This window comes from Cololabis saira, chromosome 13 (assembly GCF_033807715.1).
Source record: "Cololabis saira isolate AMF1-May2022 chromosome 13, fColSai1.1, whole genome shotgun sequence".
NCBI classification, from domain to species: domain Eukaryota; kingdom Metazoa; phylum Chordata; class Actinopteri; order Beloniformes; family Belonidae; genus Cololabis; species Cololabis saira.
This window is the reverse complement of record NC_084599.1, coordinates 6,582,355-6,602,524: the sequence shown is the minus strand read 5'-3', so window position 1 is coordinate 6,602,524 and position 20,170 is coordinate 6,582,355. Positions and strand designations below refer to the sequence as shown.

The following is a 20,170-nucleotide window of genomic DNA, read 5'->3' as shown; positions in this document are numbered from 1 at the left end:
TGTTAGCAGGATGTCCAAGTAATTTGCTGAATAGGCTCGAGCTGATCCAGAATGCAGCAGCACGAGTGCTGACAGGAATAAGCAGGAGAGACCACGTCTCTCCAGTGTTAGCGTCGCTCCATTGGCTACCTGTAAAATTCAGAATTCAATTTAAAATTTTATTACTTGCATATAAAGCCCAAAACGGCTTAGCTCCTCAGTATTTACAAGATTTGATAGTGCCTTATGTTCCTGGCAGAGCTCTCCGCTCCCAGGGTGCAGGTTTACTCGTAGTTCCTAGAGTATCTAAATGTAGATTTGACTGACTCCCCCAGTCTGGCCTTCGGCAGGAGGGTCCCCCCTTATGAGCCTGGTCCTGCTCAAGGTTTCTTCCTCCTAAAGGGGAGTTTTTCTTGCCACTGTTTGGCTTAAGGTTTTTCTCCCACTATGGGAGTTTTTACCTGCCATTGTTTATATAATAATTGCTCGGGGGTTTATGTTTATGTTTATGTTCATGTTCTGGATCTCTGGAAAGCGTCTAGAGACAACATCTGTTGTATTAGACGCTATATAAATAAAATTGAATTGAATTGAATTGAATTGAATTCTCATGGTTGCCTTACCGGAGGGCAAAACGGGATTTAATGGGAGAAAAACAACTCAAAAACAAGTATTACAACTTCATTGCACAGATAAATACATTTAACAACACATCCATTTAACAAAGAGATTCTCTGTTTCAAATTGTTTCAAATTTCGAATCGGCCGCCGCTCCCCGCCTGCGAGGGCGGCCGATTCGGGGAAATGTCGCAATCTGCTGGACAAATAATTACACTGCAACAACAAACGGAGAGGAGGGGAAACGCTTTCTAGATAAAACCATAATATATGGTTTATATTAAACATGTTTCTATTTCAGATACGTGGACCTGGAGAACAACTTTGAGGACAGCCATTATGCTGATGTGGCCCTCGGTGAAAATGAGTTTGACACCCCTGCTATACAGTCACGTTCAGGTGGTTGTAGAAACTAAAAGTATAAAGACTGCATATGGTGTAAGACAAGAACTTACTGGCACACTTAACATTACCTTTTTAAGAAATTAACTTTTAAAAATTCTGCACACAGTACATACATTTAGATATTTATTTGAAGATACAAAGATTACATAGGACATGTCGTACATGTTTTTCCAAGCATTTCCCTTATTACCATCATGCACCAATACTTAATTTTTAGAACAATTTATTTGTAAATCACCATCTGAGATATATGTCCCTTGAAGTACATTTTTTTGCATGTTTCAAAAACATGTTGAATCAAACATACTATAAATGCTAAAATATTTACTAGCGAAAGCAACAAGAACATAGTTTCATGTAAATGTCAAATCTTGAGATTTTATATTGATGACTGTTATCTGCAACAGTTATTTACATGAGAATGAAGTCAATTTGTATGTTGCTACACTCATTATATGATAACCCGTCCTGTGACATACATTTTATGATTAAAAATCCCTATAAAAGACCCAAAGACAAATATCAAATGTACAGTGATTACAGATTTTAATTTCACTGTACTACACAAGTGTCAAAAAAAAAACCACGCCCAAAATGAAACCCCTTAAAACATCTAAATGTATATAAATGTTGAAAGAAACTGAACTTCAATTCCTCTTCCGTCTTACTGGACGAGAATTTTGGCAGTCAGCAAGATCAAAGTCAGGATGATGATGGAAGTCAGCTGGCCTGAAGCGGCACTACTCTGGACTCCGGCATCTGTAGAAGGAGAAACATGGATGGAGTGAGTCACCCAAGCTGTATTTCATCTACGATACTACAGTCATGAAAACATGGAGGAAATTCACCAACGGTTTCGGTCTGTGAGACAAGTGGCCCAACTGAGATGCTTGAAGAGTCAGGATATGATGCATCCCTCTGAAGTCGTTTTTTGTAACCCGGCTTGCCGTGCTGCAGGAAAACAACATTAGGCTTCTGCTGGTCCATCACTTCATTATACTGTACACTGTACACATAGCAACTAGTACTTACAGCCTTGCAGTCGTAATCTCCTCTCGAAAGGCTCAAATGGACGTTACAGTGAATGTAAATGGATTTGTAGTTCTTAAAGTTGAACATCTTGAAGGAGAAAAGGGCCTCAGCGGAGTTGCCATTCTGAATCAGCTGTACTGTACGGTCTTTTGGATTAGGACACCTGTTAAATGGTGACAGTGACAAAAGTTAGAATGTGAGCAGGCAGACTGTAGAGAGGTAACAAAGGTAAACTTTGGATGAAGGTTGGATGGAGTGAATGAGTAGAGAAGAGATTTTTTTTCTTACTCTGCAATAATGAGATCCCAGCGGATATAGTAGTTTGGATCGTTGACTGGCGTGGCCCAGCATGAGTCTAGAAGGGTGGAGAGTTGCTGTCCATCCACTCCATCTGTTCGCACCTCCACGTAAATCCTCTCATCCATTCGTATTCCTTTTTTGCTGTCACTTTGGTAAGGTATAAGGAAGTTTGGGTCCCGGAAGGGGATCATTTTGATATGATATAAACCATTGCCATATGGAAGCTTCTTCGTCAGAAGACTGTGAAACAAAAACAAATAGAAAAATGGAAATTATATGTTAACCCTCCTCTCTCATTTTTGTGTGGCGGATACATTGACTTTGTCAGAGGAAGTATTGTTGAGAATATTACACATTCATCTTTGATCTGCAAGTTCTGGGCTGTTACAACGGTATACTTTGTAGTGAAGAGTCAGAATAAGGACTGAGCTAAGTTGCAAAATAATTTAAGCATGCAGAGATCATATTTTCACCTCTCCACAGGATTGATGCCCACATCCATAGACAAGGCCTGGCTCAGAGAGTATTCACAGCAGAAAAGGAGTTGGATGCCTCTCCGACGACTGATTACGTTTCCATAATGGTCCACGTCACCCTGGATGGTGTTCTCATACATGAGATGGGTTCCATTGCTCTGAAGTTTTGTACAAAATGGTATACGTTTATGATGGTAGCATCGAGTCTCCAATAACATTATGCAAGTCTATAAAATGTACCTTGAGGACCGTCCCACACAGGTTTTCACCGTTGTCAAAGTTGAACACCAGTCGTCCGTCCTGAACGGTCCCTTTGCAGGAGTCGTCTTCGAGATGAAGGACATCGGAGTGAAAACCTGCTTCAAACAGCTGGCAGCGAGACAATGACATGGAGCCTGAACTGCTCTCACAAGTGATGGAAGAGTCTGTTTGGCAGTGAAAAAATATATTTTTGAAGGTTAGAGATACTAAGCGAAGTCTGCAGGTTTTAAAACAGAGGTGGTGCTGACAATGTATCAATGCGCCACAAATATACTTCATGACGTTGACAATGTCATAATTCTCTAACAGTGTCTACAACCAGCAACATGATGTCAGCTCAACAATGACACGGCAGGGTTTTAGGAGGCTCTCTCTCACCAAAGGTTTCACTGTTTTCCCGATGGTGGTTTTCTTCACAGAAGCAGCCGTACACACCATCTTTCTGCCCACACCACTCACCCTCTGTGCAGTCCTGCTGTTCACAGGGGTCTGACTCCGCTAGAGAAAAATTGTACACAATGATAGAAGCAGTGACATAAAACAAAGGCATGAATTCACAAGAAAAGATAAAAATGACAAGTAAGAACCTCTGAAAAATCTTATTTGACTGGGCGAAACATACCACACTGTAAAGCAGGGCGCCACTCGGGGATGTTCAACCCCAAAATAGAGCAGGTGCTCTCGTAGGCCGAGACAGCAGAGCAAAGCATCCCATTGGCTTGAGTGTAGAGACAGAGATCATAGACACAGGAAGTGAAAAATGGCTGTGGGTCAGAGTGTATCTGACAATCACTGAATGGCCCACTGGTGTTGGTGATGATGCTGCAGAGTTCAGAGTATTCTTCGAAACAGGGACAGTCATTCAGTCCATCGCTATCTTCATCTGTGGATCCACACCTGGAAAAGACAGAGCACGCTGCTATTAGTGTGGCACAGTTACAGTTAAACTGATGAGCTTATCATAACAGCTGAAGGGAGAAAAATACATTTTGTGTCCTGAAATGCCCTGAATTCCCAAAACACAGCTTTAATCAGCCATGCACCTGCTGTTTATCATAACAAATGTAAACTGTGAGAGAGGCGCTTGTTCACACGGGAGAGCTCCCGTGTGAACCAAGACTTAGCGTGAGAGCTTGCGGGCGGGGGTTAAAGGGGCCCTTTCAACCCCCTCCGCGAGATGTCGTATAAAGACGGAGACAGCCGGAAGTTCGGGTCAGAGTCAGCTGCGGGTCTAGTGCACGACGCCCAGCGGGTTTTTGGCTACTCTGCCACGACTGTCCGGCTCTCCAGTCCTTCTGTGTTGAGGTAAGAGGTACACTGCCTAGCCCCTGTGTAATTGTCTGTTGCTTTGCCATTTGCGGGGGATAACTTGACACAGAGTTATCCTAGCAAAGAGCAATTGTGTGTGAGTCTTTCTATATCCACTGCTGGCTAATAAATGTATTCATATATATTATAGCTAAAGCGAGTGTGTGTGTGATTCATTTTTGCGCAGCCGACCACTCCCGAGCCTCTGTAAGTGATTTTCTCCCAAAACAACAGCTCACCCTGGTTGGCTTTTGGAGGACTTCCAGCCGTGACCAAATTCATTGTCATTTAGTGCTCGGGTGCCATTTGGTAACACTTTGTCATCTGTGGGATCACTGTTGAAGTTCCCACACATCCCGGTGACTCTGTTCTGATGGTGTTGGTCCATTCTGACCAGTAAAGTACTCCGGCCGTCAAACTGGACAATGAAGTCACCTGCATCAAGCACTATGTTGCTGCCCTGCCTGGACACCTGAGCTAAAGTCCCTGCGGCGGTGGGAAGAGACACCTCAGTTCCATCTACCTGATAGGACGAGATGTCAGATGGTTAAACAGGAAGTCAGAACACATGGAAAGCTGTTCATCTGGAAAGGAACATTTACCTTCACTCTTTTATTGGGTCCAAGCCTGACATGCACACTCTCCGTCTGTTTTGAGAGGTAAATGTCCACCACAGACACAAACGACACATGGTTGTTGCCACGGTGATTATTGGTGGCCACTACCGTAAACTGGGGTTCATTGCTGCTGTGGCTTACACTCTCAGTAATGATGTAAGAGCATGTGCCCTGGAAATGTGCCAGGGCTCCATCGAAGGTGATGTAGTGAGGGTCTCCCCACACAGTGCAAGTGGACATGGAATCGTAACATCCCAGCCGACCATTCCTGATGGTGCACTGCTGTGTAGGAATGCACGATGCAGCTGAGCAGCGCAGGTCATTGGGAGCGTGACATTCACATCTCTGCGAGCAACCCTCTGTCCAGAAGGACTCACCATGCTGCAGCACACAAGATGAAGAGTTACTCTGAGGCTCTGTTACTGTAAAGGATTAGTTTAGTTCCTCTCTGGATTTGAGTTAGATCCAGAGGCAGAGAACCAAGTTGGGTGAAAATTAGTTTTCATTATGCTTTCAAATAATATTCTTCCTATTTTCACATGCTAAATTTAACATCAGAATGAGCAGAAGTAGTAACTGCAGGGCAGCAGCAGAGGGACTATAGAACTGTTGAGCTACGGAAAGAAGCAGAATGCTCCCTCCGTTCATAAACCAGACCCACATCTACGAAGATGTACGTACAAAAAAATGTAGCTGCAAAACGCATTTAAATTTCCTAATGATACATCTAGATTTCTTAGCTATCCATTCATACCTGAACAGAAGAAAGCTGCTTCTGTATATTTTTCATTCATTAATTGCCCTTTTCTGAGCTTTTTTTTATGTAAAAAAATGTATGCTGCTGAGGGGAAAAAGGGAATTAAAAAAGTTAACATTTGCTGTGATTGTATTCTATATTCTTTTTAAACAAATGCTCCACTTATTCCCGGTTATACAGTAGCTGCACTGCTTAGAACAAGATTTGTTTATTTCCTGTTACCAAGTAGTCGCATATTATCCTCTTTTCCGATAAAATAAAGTGATTGCTACAACTTCGTTGAATAATTTCATAAATTAATGAAAGGGGAAAATAAAATAACTTAAAAGTGGCTTACATTATAGTAGAAGCCATCATGTTGGCAGCCACAGCTCTCCACTGGGACACACGTCTTCCCGCTCCTGACCAAGCCCTCATCACAGAAACATCCCTCTGAGCAAACGTGCTCACAGGTGGCATCAGTGCTGCTGGCACAGGTGTGGCCGCAGTCCGTTCCGCACAGCTCATAATGACTGTTTTCTGGACAGTCAATGACTTCGTACAAAACAAATATACACATTGTCAGTTGTTAATAGTTGCAATATCCTTTATACCTTTGTAGCAATCTTGTACGACGGAGGATTAGGGCCAAATTAAGACAAAAAAAATTGGAAATTACGAGAATAAAGTCATAATATAATGAGAATAAAGTCATAATGTTGTGAGAATAAAGTCGTAATAGAATAAAGTCGTGATATTACGAGAATAAAGTCCTAATATTACGAGAATAAAGTCGTAACATTATGAGAATAAAGTTGTAACATTACGAGAATAAAGTCGTAATTTATGAGAATAAAGTCATAATATTATGGGAATAAAGTCGTAATTTATGAGAATATAATGAGCAGTCTTCTCCCTGTGTTAAAATGAGGAATATTGAGCATCTTGTGAAGTTATATTTATATATTTATAATATATTTAATATTACGACTTTATTCTCGTAATATTACGACTTTATTCTCGTAATATTATGACTTTACTCTCGTAATTTCCTTTTTTGTTTTTGTCTTAGTTTGGCCCTAATACTCCGTCGTAATCTCGTAATCTAAAAAGGAAATAAAGTTTCATACAAACCAAAAAATTATAAAAATAAAACACTTTAATAAATTATAGATAAATGTACCTAATGTATTCACACTTATAAGGAAAATAACTATTTAGAAATTGTTTTAATACAAAATTTGAAGTGTTTCTGGTTCCAATGTATAATTACCATTTCAAATAAAAAGAAAATTTGGGAAATGTTTTTGTGTTATGTAATATATCAGGCTTTAAAGGGTTAAACTGATTATATAACATCACCGTGACTGTTTACTCACTGCAATTTGTGTTCTGTCTCCAAGGGTAGATTCGGACATTTGCAGACTGACAGGCACTGACGTATGCTTCAATGGCCCTACAAAGAAGATCTTGGCCCCCATTTCCCGACACGCAAACATCAAACACGCAGTCATTGAAATATGGTGCTGGATCCACTTCATCATGGCAGAAGCTAAAAGGCCCGTCGGATGCCTGAATCACCTCACACTGAGCTCTGGCAGGGCCTTCATTGTTGCACTGTGGGCAGGACGATCCACAACCATCACTGCAGGAGTAGTTACCTGGAACCTTCCAGGCTGCCCCAAAATCATCCGGAGCAATAACTATTAATCCATTTGGGGTGAGGAATTCATCCCTTTGGTTCCCATTGAAGTTCCCACAGAGTCCACACAGTTTTCCTCTGTTGATAATATCATAATTGAAATTATTCATAAGCAACTCATAGCAAACTCATTTCTGAAGTGCTAACATTTTAGTGAAACACTTGATCATCAAAATAGTTCAATATGAGGTACAGCGAACAGCAGATACCTGTAATTTGAAGGTACTGAGATAGACACTCTGCCTCGTCCATTATATGTAACACTCAAACCAAAATCTGCTGTGACAAATGTTTCAGATCCACTGGCGAAAATAGATAGATTCCCATTCAACAGAATAGGGAGATTTCTTGTTATTCCATTTACCTGTGGAAGAACAAAAATAAAAGCATGTATTATTTTTTACAAGCATTTGTTTTGCGTCTATATTCTAATATCACACGAAGTATGAGAAATGGACAAGTATGATGACATATTCCTGTAGAAAAATATTTTTCGATACTTATAAAAGTACAGTGTGACATTTAACTCAGCAGCCAAAAATGCTTTTTACTGATATATGCAGAAATTCTTCCTTAAATAGCTTGACTCACCTTTACCATACCCGGGAGGTTTCTAGACATAAGTACTTGGTAGCCCAACACATCAACAAAGACTTCAGCTGTGATAGAAACTTGCAAGCCATTCCACGCTTCATTCTTAGCTTCCACAGAAAAATGTTGGATTTCATCAGCGGCATTACAAACCGCTGCCAAAACATAGCGACAGGTTCCCTGGAAGTCGTAGGCCTGGCCATCAAAAGTGACGTAGTGAGGATCTCCGGAGGCCGAGCAGGTGCCATGAGGGTTGGGATGGCATCCAAACTCACCCTCCACCACACGGCACGACTCCTGAGGACCACAGGACTTGGGGACACACTGGACTGCAGAAGTCATACCATTACAGGTGCACAAGCTCTGACACTCTTCACCATCCCAGAACTGTTCCCCACTTTGCCGATAGCGTCCTTGGTGGTAGCATCCACAAGATGTTGGTGGTACACACTGGTTTCCACTGAGGACAAAGCCGTCATCACACTGGCACCCATCCTGACACGGGGTGTCACAGGTGAAGGGGAAGGAGAGGCTCGGGCAGGTAGAAGGACAAGTGGTCCCGCAGAGTTCATAATGACTGTTTGAAGGACAGGCTAGCTCTACAATCAAACACATTGATAAATACAACATAAACAGGTTAATTCAAGCAGAAATTGTCACTTGACTGGAATCTATATGTAAAATGTATCCAATATGGAGATAAGCTGCTTACCACAGCCAGTTGAATCCCTCCACGGTCCCAAGGAAACACCCTTCTCTTGACACATTAGTGCATAATCGCGAAGAACCTCACACAGTGTTGATGCAGGATCTTTAGAGCCCCTGAGGATATCCAAACACACATCCACCTGCTCCCGTGGGTCCACCACATCGAAACAAGATGTAAATGGTCCATCATGTGAGCTAAGAATGCCACAGAACTCACTGGAATTAAAATTGACTGATGGGTTTTGGTTCACACTTTCCACACAGTGAGCAGTGAGGGAACCATCTCGCCAACTGTCCCCAAACTCCTGAGAACTTTTGACCAGAGCGCCATTGGGTGTAAGGAAGTCATCATGCGGGTGACCATTGTAGTTTCCACAGAGTCCACCAAGTGAGCCGTCGTAGACAGCAGGTGCAGTGACACGCACAAAGTGAGGCCAGACTGCCTGCACAGTTACACCAAAGGCTGTGTGAATGATGACACTGAAAACGCTGCTTTGGTAAATGCGGATACGGGTGGACCCAGAGCTGTAGGGCAGTGTGACCAGCTCACCATCAACCTGCGGGGCATTTAAACAGGTGATGTCAATTTTCCCGGGTAACAGGAATTTCCGTGTTGAAAACAAAAATGATAAAATGTTATTTAAAGGAAAGACTCCATTATGGACATTGTTTTCTCCAAAACAGGGTCAATCTCAGTTGACCTCCATGTTTGTCTTTTTTTTGTACCACATCAGGTATAAGACTATCAAGAATGGTCTGGGGGCAGGATCCTCTGATTGGTGACTAGTATAGCCAACGACAGGTTGTCATCACTCTTGCTAAATTGTTTTTAAAGCCTCGTTTTGTTCACCATAAGCAGCACAACATTGTAAATAGTTGGAACAAACAGGCCCGGGCAGCCAAACAGAACATGCCCACCTAATATCAATCAAAAGTGGAGTAACTCAGGGCCAAAACTGTTTAATTTGTTTATTAATGATCTTGTTAATTTAACCAAATTGCTAAGGTGTATTCTGTTTGCGGATGATAAAACGTTATATTATTGTGGGGAAAATCTAACACAGGTATTGAAGGTGGTTAAACAAGAACTCAAAAGAGTAAAAACATGGTTTGATCTAAATAAATTATCGTTGAATCTTAATAAAACAAACTTCATGATATTCAGCATTAGGAACAAAGACACTGGTGCTTCAATTAGTATAGAAGGTATTGAAATGAATAGGGTAAGGGAAACAAAGTTTCTAGATGTCATTCTGGATGATAATTTGTGCTGGAAATCCCATATACAGCATACAAAGGTAAAAATATCAAAAACAATAGCTCTGTTGCACAAAGTAAAAGATTCACTGGATAACAAGGCATCTTATATTTTATATAACACTATGATTGTGCCATATCTGACCTATTGCATTGAAGTTTGGGGAAATGCTTGCAAAAAATATCCTCAGTCTATTTTCATTTTACAAAAAAAGCCATAAGAATAATTAGTAGAAAACAATATAGTCATCCTTCAAATCCATTATTCCTTCAGTTAAAACTGTTGAAATGTCTTGAATTAGTGGACCACAGAATTCTGCAAATTATGTGGAAGGCTACCAAGAAAATCTTGCCAATCAATATGCAGAAAAAATGTGAAAAAGGAAAAAAATTATTGTAACTTAAAATGAACAGATATCTTTAAAAAAAAAAAAAATTTCAGGACAAAATTAATGGAACATTGTGTTTCTTTAAAAGGTATCAGTTTATGGAACAACTTGAATACCAAAGCAAAAGAATGCAAATCAAACATTACATTTAAAAGAATACCGTAATAAAAGCCAGTTTGATGAAGAAATATCATGATAATTGTTAAATTAGATGGGTTTTCTTTTTTTCTCTCTCTTTTTAGCACCATTTTCATATTATTTTTTTGAATCAAAAAAGAATACGACTATCTGTGTTTGTCGAGAACTATTTTGTTTTATTTTATAACTTTTTTGTAGTTTTGGTTTTATTTTTTGTTTGTGATTTCTTAGGAAAAAGGGACAGATACAATAAGCTTAGTCTTCTTTCTGTTCACTTTCATTCAAGGAAAGAGATTTGTTGTAATTATATTGAACTGTTTTGTTTTTATTTTAATGAATGAAATAAAGAATAAATTAAAATTAGCCATGGCTACCAGCTGCTTCAGCTGATCCATGTTGGAGGAGCTTTGGAGCAGAATTTCCAGTTTCAGATGTTGTTTCGCTGGCAAACATAGAAATGACTGCTGCTGCTGTCAGCCGACATTGGTTTAGCACAAACTGCTAATTGCTTCACTAAGCTTAGTAGTATGACAATGACTAATGGGGATGTGATAGTGGCTTATTAATTAGCTGAGCCAACTTTCAATCAAAAGGCTACAATTCACATTTTAAATAAAAGTATTAGTTCACATAGATGCATATATTTATATAAATCACACAAAAAAGTATGCTATCTAACTATGGTGGCCAAAATCCTTTTTTGAACTAAGCTGTAAATATGTTTATATGTGACAGAAAGTACTACCACTGTACTTAAAGACATTTGTCTTATTTGCTTAATATAGACTTCAACAATTTACCTTAACTCTGCTGCTTCTTGCCATCTCAATGGAGACTTGTGTCCCCTCTGCCTCAAAATTCAGGACACGTGCAAAACCCTGCTGCCCTCTGGGGACTTTCTCTGCAGTCACCATAAAGTGCGGGTAATCTGACAATTTCATCACCCTGGTAAGGGTCAGTCGACAAGCCCCAGGATATTGGTATGTCACTCCATCAAATGTTTGATATGACCCAGGGCCTCTGATCCAGCATGTAGCATAGCCTTTGGGTCTGCATCCTCTTTCTCCATCCTCTACAAGGCATGTTTCATGTAGGCCGCAACCATGTGGATTGCATGTCATGGAGCCATAACTGCAGCTACATTTCCTCCCACAGTCCTCATCTAGTATGACAGTCTGCCCAGACCTATAGTAGAAACCCTCAAAGCTGCAGCCACACTCATCATGAGGGACACAGACACCACCGCTGAGGATGTAGCCTTCATTACACACACAGCTCTCCAGATCATGGAGAGGACAGTTGTCGGTGGAATTCGGGTTGAAACAGGTGGGTGAACATCCTGAGGCTTGGGACTCAAAGTGGCTGTTAGCTGGGCAGGGGATTTCTGCAAAAAAGAAAACATTATTCTGTACATTTCAGCAAATTGAAGAGTGTTTTATTTCAGATATATTTTGAGCAACTGACAGACGTACCACAGAAGCCAGGTCTCCTCCAGCTTGGTAGTTGGACACCATTTTGCTGACACTCACTTGTGTACACATTTAAGGCTTGACAGAGAAAGGGCCGGTACCCTCCACCAGCACACAGATCAAAAACACAACTTTTCATAAATGTTTGAGGGGGAAGCTCTTGGTGACCGGCAGCAAAGGGTCCAGAACTGTCCTGCAGGATACCACAGTGGGCATCATTGCTGTATAAGGCTGTTTCCTCTGCAGAACAGACAGCACAGTCCAGACCTGCACACTGTGGCTCACAACCAGGTTCATCATCACCAGCTGCTTTCCAGCTGTTGGCAAAGACCAAATCAGAGCTCACGATCTGTCCCTCACGGGTTCTGAAATCATCGTCAGGGTCATCGTTGAAGTCTCCACAGAGGCCACATGTTGCATTCTGGTAAGAGTAGGGCAGGCTGATCCGGACATAATGGTTTGCATCGTATGATACCATCAGGCCAAAGACAGTGCTGACAGTCACAGTAAAACCTGACTCATAAACATGGACTCTGCCATTATTGAGGAAGAATGGAGTGAATGCAAAGATTCCATTAACCTGGAATCACACCAGCAGGTTAGTTAACTCAGCAAAAAACATACTTGATAAGCAGTATTTACCCATATTCAAATTCACTGACCTTAGCTTTACCAGGATGTCCTTTGACAAGCTCAATGATATCATTATAGACATGCACCTTCACCAGTCGCGTCCAAGAAACATCTGTGCTGCCTCGGTGCTCATTCTTACCCTCTACTCTATAATAGGGCAGGTCATTCTGACACTGTTCTGAAAGAACATAAGTGCAGGTGCCCTGAAAGTGAAACAATGACTTATCAAAGGTGTAGTAATGTGGATCACCACTTATGGTGCAGGTGCGTCTCTCCACTGTCTCGCAGGAGAAATAAAAGGAAGTTTCCTGGCATATTTGGGAAAAGGAGCAGGGCTGGTAGGAACACTGCACGCCTGATGAGGTGCAGATGCACTTCTCTGCACACGTGCTGTCACTCCAGAAGGAATCTCCAGCCTGCACAGGTTTCCCTTAAACAAAATCAAAACATAAGCTTAGTCTAAGGCACAGATTTAATGTGCTAACAAGTCACTTTGCACATTGATTTAAACTTTTCATGGTTGTCCTGGGAGATTTAAAAGGAATCTTTGTGTGGGAGAAGTAGCATTTATGATGTAAGTTAAACATTTCGATTAAATGTTCTCTGTATTATCCATCTATTACATTATAATATGTTCAAATGCTGAAATATGCAGAGTAAAAACATGTCAAATTAAAGCTGCAAGCAGTGATGAACGGTCCTCCACCCTTGTGCACGTTCAGGCTGCAGTGGAAGCTTGTATGACTTGATGTAGATTCTTCAGGCCTGGACATTTAGCGGATGAAACCAGCCACGACTCTCTATACCAAACCATTCAAAAGTTATGGCAGAAAGTAGGAACTATCAGATATCAACCAATCAGAAGAAGGGGCGGGGCTAATTTGCACCAATTAAGGTGAAGGAGTCAACACCGAGTCCAATGACACCACCCACGAGTCTTTATGTCAAACCATTCAAAGGTTATGCTGGAAAATAGGACCTATCAAATATGGACCAACCAGATGAAGGGGCGGGGCTAATTCAGGCCAATGAAGGTCAAGTACTCAATACCGAGTCTGATGACAACACCCATACGTCTTTATCACAACCTGTTCAAAAGTTATGGCAGAAAATAGGAACTATCAAATATCGAGCAATCAGAAGAAGGGGAGGAGCCAATTTGCACCAATTATGTTCAAGGACTCAAATCCATGTCCGATGACACCACCCACGACTCTTTATGTCAAACCATTAAAAATTTATGGCAGAAAGTAGGAACTATCAAATATGGACTAATCAGATGAAGGGGGGACGCGCTTTTTGGCGTCTAGCATCGCCACGGTAACGCTTTTGACTGAGAAAAGTAATGCCCATCGTCGCAGGATGGAGACGCACATTTTAATGTATAACACACCTGGGTGCACGTTACAGTTCGAGCCGCATTAATGGCTGAAGAAATGGCATAAATTGCGCCAAAATTACACGATTAATTCAAAATGGCCGACTTCCTGTTCGGTTTCGGTCATGACGCCAAGAGACTTTTCTTTAAGTTGCGACATGATACAGGTGTGTAGCGATTTTCGTGCATGTACGTCAAACCGTATTGTGGGGCTTGAGGCACAAAGTTTTCTAGGGGGCGCTGTTGAGCCATTTTGCCACGCCCATTAATCCAAACCATTAAATATCCAAATTTTCGCCAGGCCTGGCTTGCGTGCAAAATTTGGTGACTTTTGGGGCACGTTTAGGGGGGCAAAATGGCCCTCCTCTCGTCGGAAGAAGGAAAAAAAAAAAAAAAAACGAGAAAAAAAACCAGGAAAAAAAATTCCTACAGATACAATAGGGCCTTCGGACTGTCAGTGCTCGGGCCCTGATTAAGTTTCAGTTGAGTCAAATGGACCGATGAAGAACTGCAAGGAATTTTAATGCCATATTGGCGCTCTATATTGTCTGGCTTTATATGGAGCCAATGGTACACAAAAGTCTGCTGAATTTACTTTTCCCCAAGATTATTCAAAGGAATAATGATGTGATTAAACACGATTTATTGTTAGTGTAATGACAGTTTGAAGAAGTCTAATCCATTGAATTCTGCTCTTTGTTGTGAAAAACTTTCAACTTGGGTTGTATATCATTTCCGCAGATTGTTTATCTTATTTCAACTTATTAAAGAACAGCCTGAAACTTACCATTGAAAGTGCAGCCTTTTGGACCATAGTTGATCTGAAAGGCCCAACGACCAGGTACCTTGACGTTGCTGCTGTGGCGGAAAACAGAGTCTTCGCCTGTTGCAGCATCAGTTAATGATCCAGGGATAGAATAATGGTGCTCAGAGTCTATTGAATCATAGCCAGCCTGTAAATTGAAACATTAACAGATGCGGTCATTCACAGTCACAACAAAACGTTGCCCAGAAATCAACTGTAATGGTTCAGACCTGTACACTATGACGAGTTGCGTCAATTTTCCCGTAGTTCATAAGCAAAAATGTGTTGCCGTTTCCAGAGATTAACACCGCCTGGAAAGTCGCCCTCTGGAAAAGATCAGTTTATTATTATGTGCACTGTTTGTATTTTTTATTTTTATTCAAAAGATAATTTACATCTATTCAGATTAAATGCACATTTACAATTATGTCTTTTGCATGAGCATTTTCATGTCTTTAAATCACAGACTGTCTTTAAATCATAGACTTTATTTCAAGAAGTACTTTTTGTGGGCAACACTAGCTCATGTTGACTTACTGCTTTTGTATTTGGGAAGTAGGCCACCTCATGCCATGTTGCCACAAAGACCCAAGTGGCACTGAAGTAGACGTCTGGGAAGTAGGAATTAATGTCTTGTGTAGCCTGCCGGAGAACACTGCCACTGGTGTATTGTTTGTAGAATATATGACCATTTTTACTGTTGTCCAAATCTGTCCACAATGGAGCAATAAGGTCTGCTTTTGCATGTCGTGGGAACCTTTCAGGTAACTTTACTTTGACCTTGCCGTCAAATATTAGGAGTCCATTGTTAAGAATCTGGAAATAAATAAGCAGGTGAAAACATTTCTGTCACTTATGGCAAATTCTATGTACAATTCTATATTTTGCAATGACCTTGGTGGAGGTTTTTTTAACCAATGGAGGAAACTTTAATTTTACTCAAATGTTTTAATGGCCTTCCATTAAACACGTATGTGATTCTGCCGTTACTGTTACATACATAAGCCTCATTGTATGTCCGTCCAAAATAGACGAAAGGTCTTTCCAGGGGAATCCTTGGTGTACGTCCTTCATCTGATCGAGGGCCTTCAGTCCCACTTATTGGATAAAGATGTCCTGAAGAAACAACTTTAACACACATATTGGTGTCAAATAGAACTTTGCAATAGTTAGTGCTCAGCAAACCTGTACCATATAGTCAGGTCCAATAGTATTGTATTTGGGCGATCTTTTTCCAAGATAATTCAGTCAGATTTTATGACATTAGGCAATGCCGCAAAAAGAATTTGGCCAAATAGCTGCTATTGTAATTTTGCATAGAACAAGCAATATAATACATCTTTTTGTTAAAGTATCAAAACCTATTTGCATGCATGCATCAATCATACGACAATCCTTCTTTATGTTGTGGCAAGATTTTACATATTACACATATTACACTTTTAATGTGGAGAAAACACTATTGGTGTTATTTTATAAGTCTTTTATTGAATCAATTTTAACTTTCTGTATTGTATTGTGGTATGGCAACTTGACAGTGCAGAACAAAAAGAGGATGCAGGACATTGTCAGAGCAGCCAGTAAAATCATTGGCACTCAGCAGCTCTCTCTGACTGACATCTACGAAGGTCGAGTCCTGAATAAGGCACAAGACATCTTGGCCAGTCCTGATCACCCTCTGTCAGAAGAGTTTGTCCCTCTCCCTTCTGGGCGGCGCTATAGGCTTCCCAAGGCCAATAGCAATAGGTATAAATTTTCTTTTATACCAACCGCTGTTAAAATGATCAACTTGCATAAATTTTAATATTTTTAATACATTTTTATCATTCTGCCTGCACTGCTGAAAGCACTTTTGCTTTTACTCATTTATTATGGTTACTATGTCACGTTTTGATGTTTTAATTGTTCTTATTGGTATACTGTGTTTGTATAATGACTGTTTTCCCAGACTGCTAAAAGAATTTCCCCTAGAGGGACAATAAAAATGACTCTGACTCTCTCTCTCTGACATATTGGTCTTAAATAGGACTTTGCAATAGTTAGTGATCAGCAAACCTTTACCATACAGTCAGGTCCAGTAGTATATTATTTGCGCAAAATACAGAGTTTTTATGATGTTGCCTTTATAACCTCAATGGATTTGAAAGAAAACAGTCAAGATGTGATGAAAGTGTATAATTTAAAGGGGACATATTATGAAAAACACGTTTTTTCTTGTTTTAACATATATAAAGTGGTCTCCCCTCACCCTGCCAGCACAGGGGAGACAAAATACCATGAATTTCTGCAAGGTCTCTGACCCCCGCCTTACAGAATCCCCCAGTGTCACGTGTTTTTTTTTTAGCCGATTAGAATCTGCGCCTAGGGTGACGTCACCCGAGGCGCAGAGGTTCGGCCTCCGCTGCTGAAACCAAGCCCACAACCAGCTCTCTCCGCCGGCTCGAGCGTCCGCCATTGTTCAGCCGCGGTGGCTGTTTGAACAGCGAGGGAGAGTCGAAATGAGGTTTTGCATCGACATTTACCCTCATAAAAGGATCAGTTCCCACAGCACGGACCCGGCAACTGCACACGAGTCAGCGGTATGTTCCTTTTTTTTAATGTTATTTATATTTGTATGATCTTTGCATGGGCTAAGTATTTAGCTTAGCTCCAGAGCCCCGGCGCCGCATACGGAGCTGCGGGGGCTGCTCACGGACCGGACCGTCGAGGAGCCCCGGGCTCGGGGCTCTATTAGTACCGTAATACATTTTTCTTCTGTGGTTTCAGATCTTTCAAGCACCTGGAGCTGTTCACATTCAGAAGACGCGCGGCCCTTCCTTGAGCCAGCAATAGTGCATAAATTTTATATATATATTTTAACAATAAAGTTGCCATTTGTGAAAATTCAGTGTTGTGATTTCTTTACAGTTAACATGATTCATTTGTCTTGTAACATAAGACGTGAAATGATGAGGAATTGGAGTAAATAACTGTGGTGTAACTGTTTAGAATTAAATTCAATCTTCCTGTGTGAATTAGTGTGAAGACGAGGTGACTAAAGGCTGATTTATGGTTCCGCGTTACACCAACGCAGAGCCTACGGCGTAGGGTACGTGTCGATTTAACGCAGAACCGTGGACACGCTTTGCTACGCAGCCGCTGCTCTTCTGCCCGGAGCGACGCTTTGTCTCCTTCCCTGCTACACGTCATTCAAGCAGCCAATCAGCACAGAGCCTCATTATCATAGCCCCCCCCCGCCCTGAAAATGAATCACAGAAAAAGGCTTTAGAAGCGGAAAAAATAAAAACACGGCCCAGAGACTGAATTTCTGATTTATGTAGAAAAAACAAGCTTTAGTTGTTTTTAAGACATTCAAGGCCTGTTTAAAATATACATTAAATGCCATAATATGTCCCCTTTAAGTCTTAATTTATCGAAAAGGTTTCCCAAAAGTATGTCATATACCATTTAAGCGTTACATGTTTTCTAAGCAATGTATCTACATTTTCAAAGAAAGAGAAACTTTTAATAAAGGATTTGCTTTTCATTCAAAGCAAAATGAAAAGCTGTTTTTTAAAACATCATTTGTCAAACAAGGTGGAGGCACTTTTAGGTATACTATGTTCGGCTTCCAGTGGAACAGGTTTACTGGTGTAATTATTATAATATGACTGCTGACAGAAGTAGAAAGATCAAATCGGAGGTATTTACGGTTGTCATCACTGCTCGAATTCATCTAAACGTTACAAAACTCATCTCAGTATGGTTTGCAAATGGCCCTAAAAATACTTTGAATACGGTTTAAGACATTTTGAATGAAAATTGAATATTCTTCAATGGCCAAGTCAGTATCAGTATAAATAAATAAAAAATAAAGATTATATATATTATTCAAATTATCAAAAATGATAACACCAGTTTATAAAACATGTCACTATAACCTTGAAAAAAATGAAATCTAAATACTAATTTCAATGACATTAGCCACAGAAAACAGCTCCAAATTTGTATCCAGTCAAAGAACAAAATACATATTCACAAATGTTTAATTATTTTCATGACTAACAACTGAAAAGAAGAAATCTCAACTGACCTAGATCCCGGTCAGCCGCTCGACCTATGAAGATAAACACATTACTGTATAAAAATCTGAGAAAGTCAATAAAACGCTCACAAGCAAGTTAGTGAATTTGAAATGCACCCGATCAAATGGAAGGGAATAAAAAGGATAAAATACTTACTCATCACTGACAAAAGCAGCACAAGCAGAAGGATTTTACCTTCCATTTCTGAAATATCAGAAAATCTGTCAGCCTAACACAATCAAAACAAAATGAAAAGCCCTTTCAGAGATTCAATTACACCTGGATGGAAATTAAAATGTTTTAAAAATGAACATATTACCTGCTCATGTGCTTCTTCTGTTCACATCTGATGTGCAGCGCTGCACAGAGACATTATATAGTCGTGACACTGTATCGTGACACTTCCAGTAAGATCTTGTTTTTCCAGTTAGGTGGATTTTGTTGCAACCACATTCCAATCATTGCACTCAGAGCCACCTGTTGTCATATAATGATGCAAGGGCTGGCTGATATGACCTTAAATCAATATCACAATTGATTAATCACAATTATTACTAAATGTTTTAGTTTTGTTTGACTTTTTTGCCATGCTAATCCATTTTATACATTTTTGTTGTGAATATGTTAAACTATTAATAATCATTTTGTTAGTATTAACAGTGTTTACAGTCTGTTTTAAAACCCCATGAACAACAATGCTACTTGAGACAGCATTAAAAAGTTTTTTTCATTTGGTATGGAAAAAAAAAACCAAAATGAAAATGAAAAAAAGTGGAGAATCTTTTTTTCTGCATCATAAAGTGCATTTCTTTTCTTTCTTTTTTTGTTTTTATGGAAATATTTATTTGGTGTGTGCTTTGTGATCAGGCTAAAAATGAATTTCCATGTGAATTGACTGTGTTAAGAATCTAACTGAAGTTATACCCACTGTGTGAGATTATAGGCAAGTACCGAAAACCTTGTTGCAGCAAGTGTATGAGTAAAACGTTTTAAAATTCAATCTGCATGGAATACCTTATTCAAATTCAATTCAAAATACTTAATTAAACCTCAAAGAGAAACAAATTAAAACAAAGGGGCTCATTTATGGGTTGCTCTTTTCTCTGTCTGTTTGTGTGACCGTCTTAATGATCATCACTAATCATTTGTGATTCATGGTCATTGCATTATTTAGCTAAAAAATATATATTTGTGTTTTTATCTTTTCTTGGTAAATTGAGAGTTGTTACAACAACTAGCTTAAGGTCATTCAGCTGACTAAAACTTGATACGGTAATGAAATAACCAGATGACGATCTGACGAT

At 40.1% G+C, this 20,170-nt stretch overlaps 1 protein-coding gene across 3 annotated transcripts; it reads right to left on the bottom strand.

The window, feature by feature from the left end:
• Positions 1-591: 591 nt before the first annotated feature.
• LOC133458034 (alpha-tectorin-like) lies at positions 592-19,209 on the bottom strand. 3 transcript variants are annotated; one of them, XM_061737507.1, is made up of 25 exons: positions 19,186-19,209; positions 19,023-19,070; positions 18,875-18,898; positions 15,803-15,930; positions 15,340-15,618; positions 15,033-15,128; positions 14,785-14,950; positions 12,649-13,049; positions 11,990-12,566; positions 11,318-11,901; positions 8,738-9,290; positions 8,026-8,624; positions 7,644-7,798; positions 7,112-7,512; positions 6,091-6,287; positions 4,982-5,377; positions 4,619-4,902; positions 3,694-3,968; positions 3,450-3,569; positions 3,051-3,235; positions 2,808-2,968; positions 2,323-2,574; positions 2,035-2,197; positions 1,851-1,953; positions 592-1,761 (listed from the first exon to the last, which is right to left on the bottom strand). In XM_061737507.1, the coding sequence occupies exons 2-25, from the start codon at positions 19,066-19,068 to the stop codon at positions 1,667-1,669; spliced, it is 6,240 nt and encodes a 2,079-aa protein (XP_061593491.1). In that variant the 5' UTR covers positions 19,069-19,070; positions 19,186-19,209; the 3' UTR covers positions 592-1,666. The 3 variants fall into 3 exon arrangements, with proteins under 3 accessions (XP_061593491.1, XP_061593490.1, XP_061593492.1); XM_061737506.1 differs by having other exon boundaries at positions 19,023-19,095; positions 19,186-19,201; XM_061737508.1 differs by having other exon boundaries at positions 1,855-1,953; positions 19,023-19,095; positions 19,186-19,201.
• Positions 19,210-20,170: the final 961 nt, after the last annotated feature.

Coding starts and splice junctions, on each gene's coding strand:
- LOC133458034 (XM_061737507.1), bottom strand. CDS start 19,068: ATGGAAGGTAAAATCCTTCTGCTTGTGCTGCTTTTGTCAGTGATGA. Junction 13,050..14,784: donor AAAAGGCTGCACTTTCAATG/GTAAGTTTCAGG, acceptor ATTTTGTTTAAG/GGAAACCTGTGCAGGCTGGA. Junction 5,378..6,090: donor ATGATGGCTTCTACTATAAT/GTAAGCCACTTT, acceptor TGTGTGCTGCAG/CATGGTGAGTCCTTCTGGAC.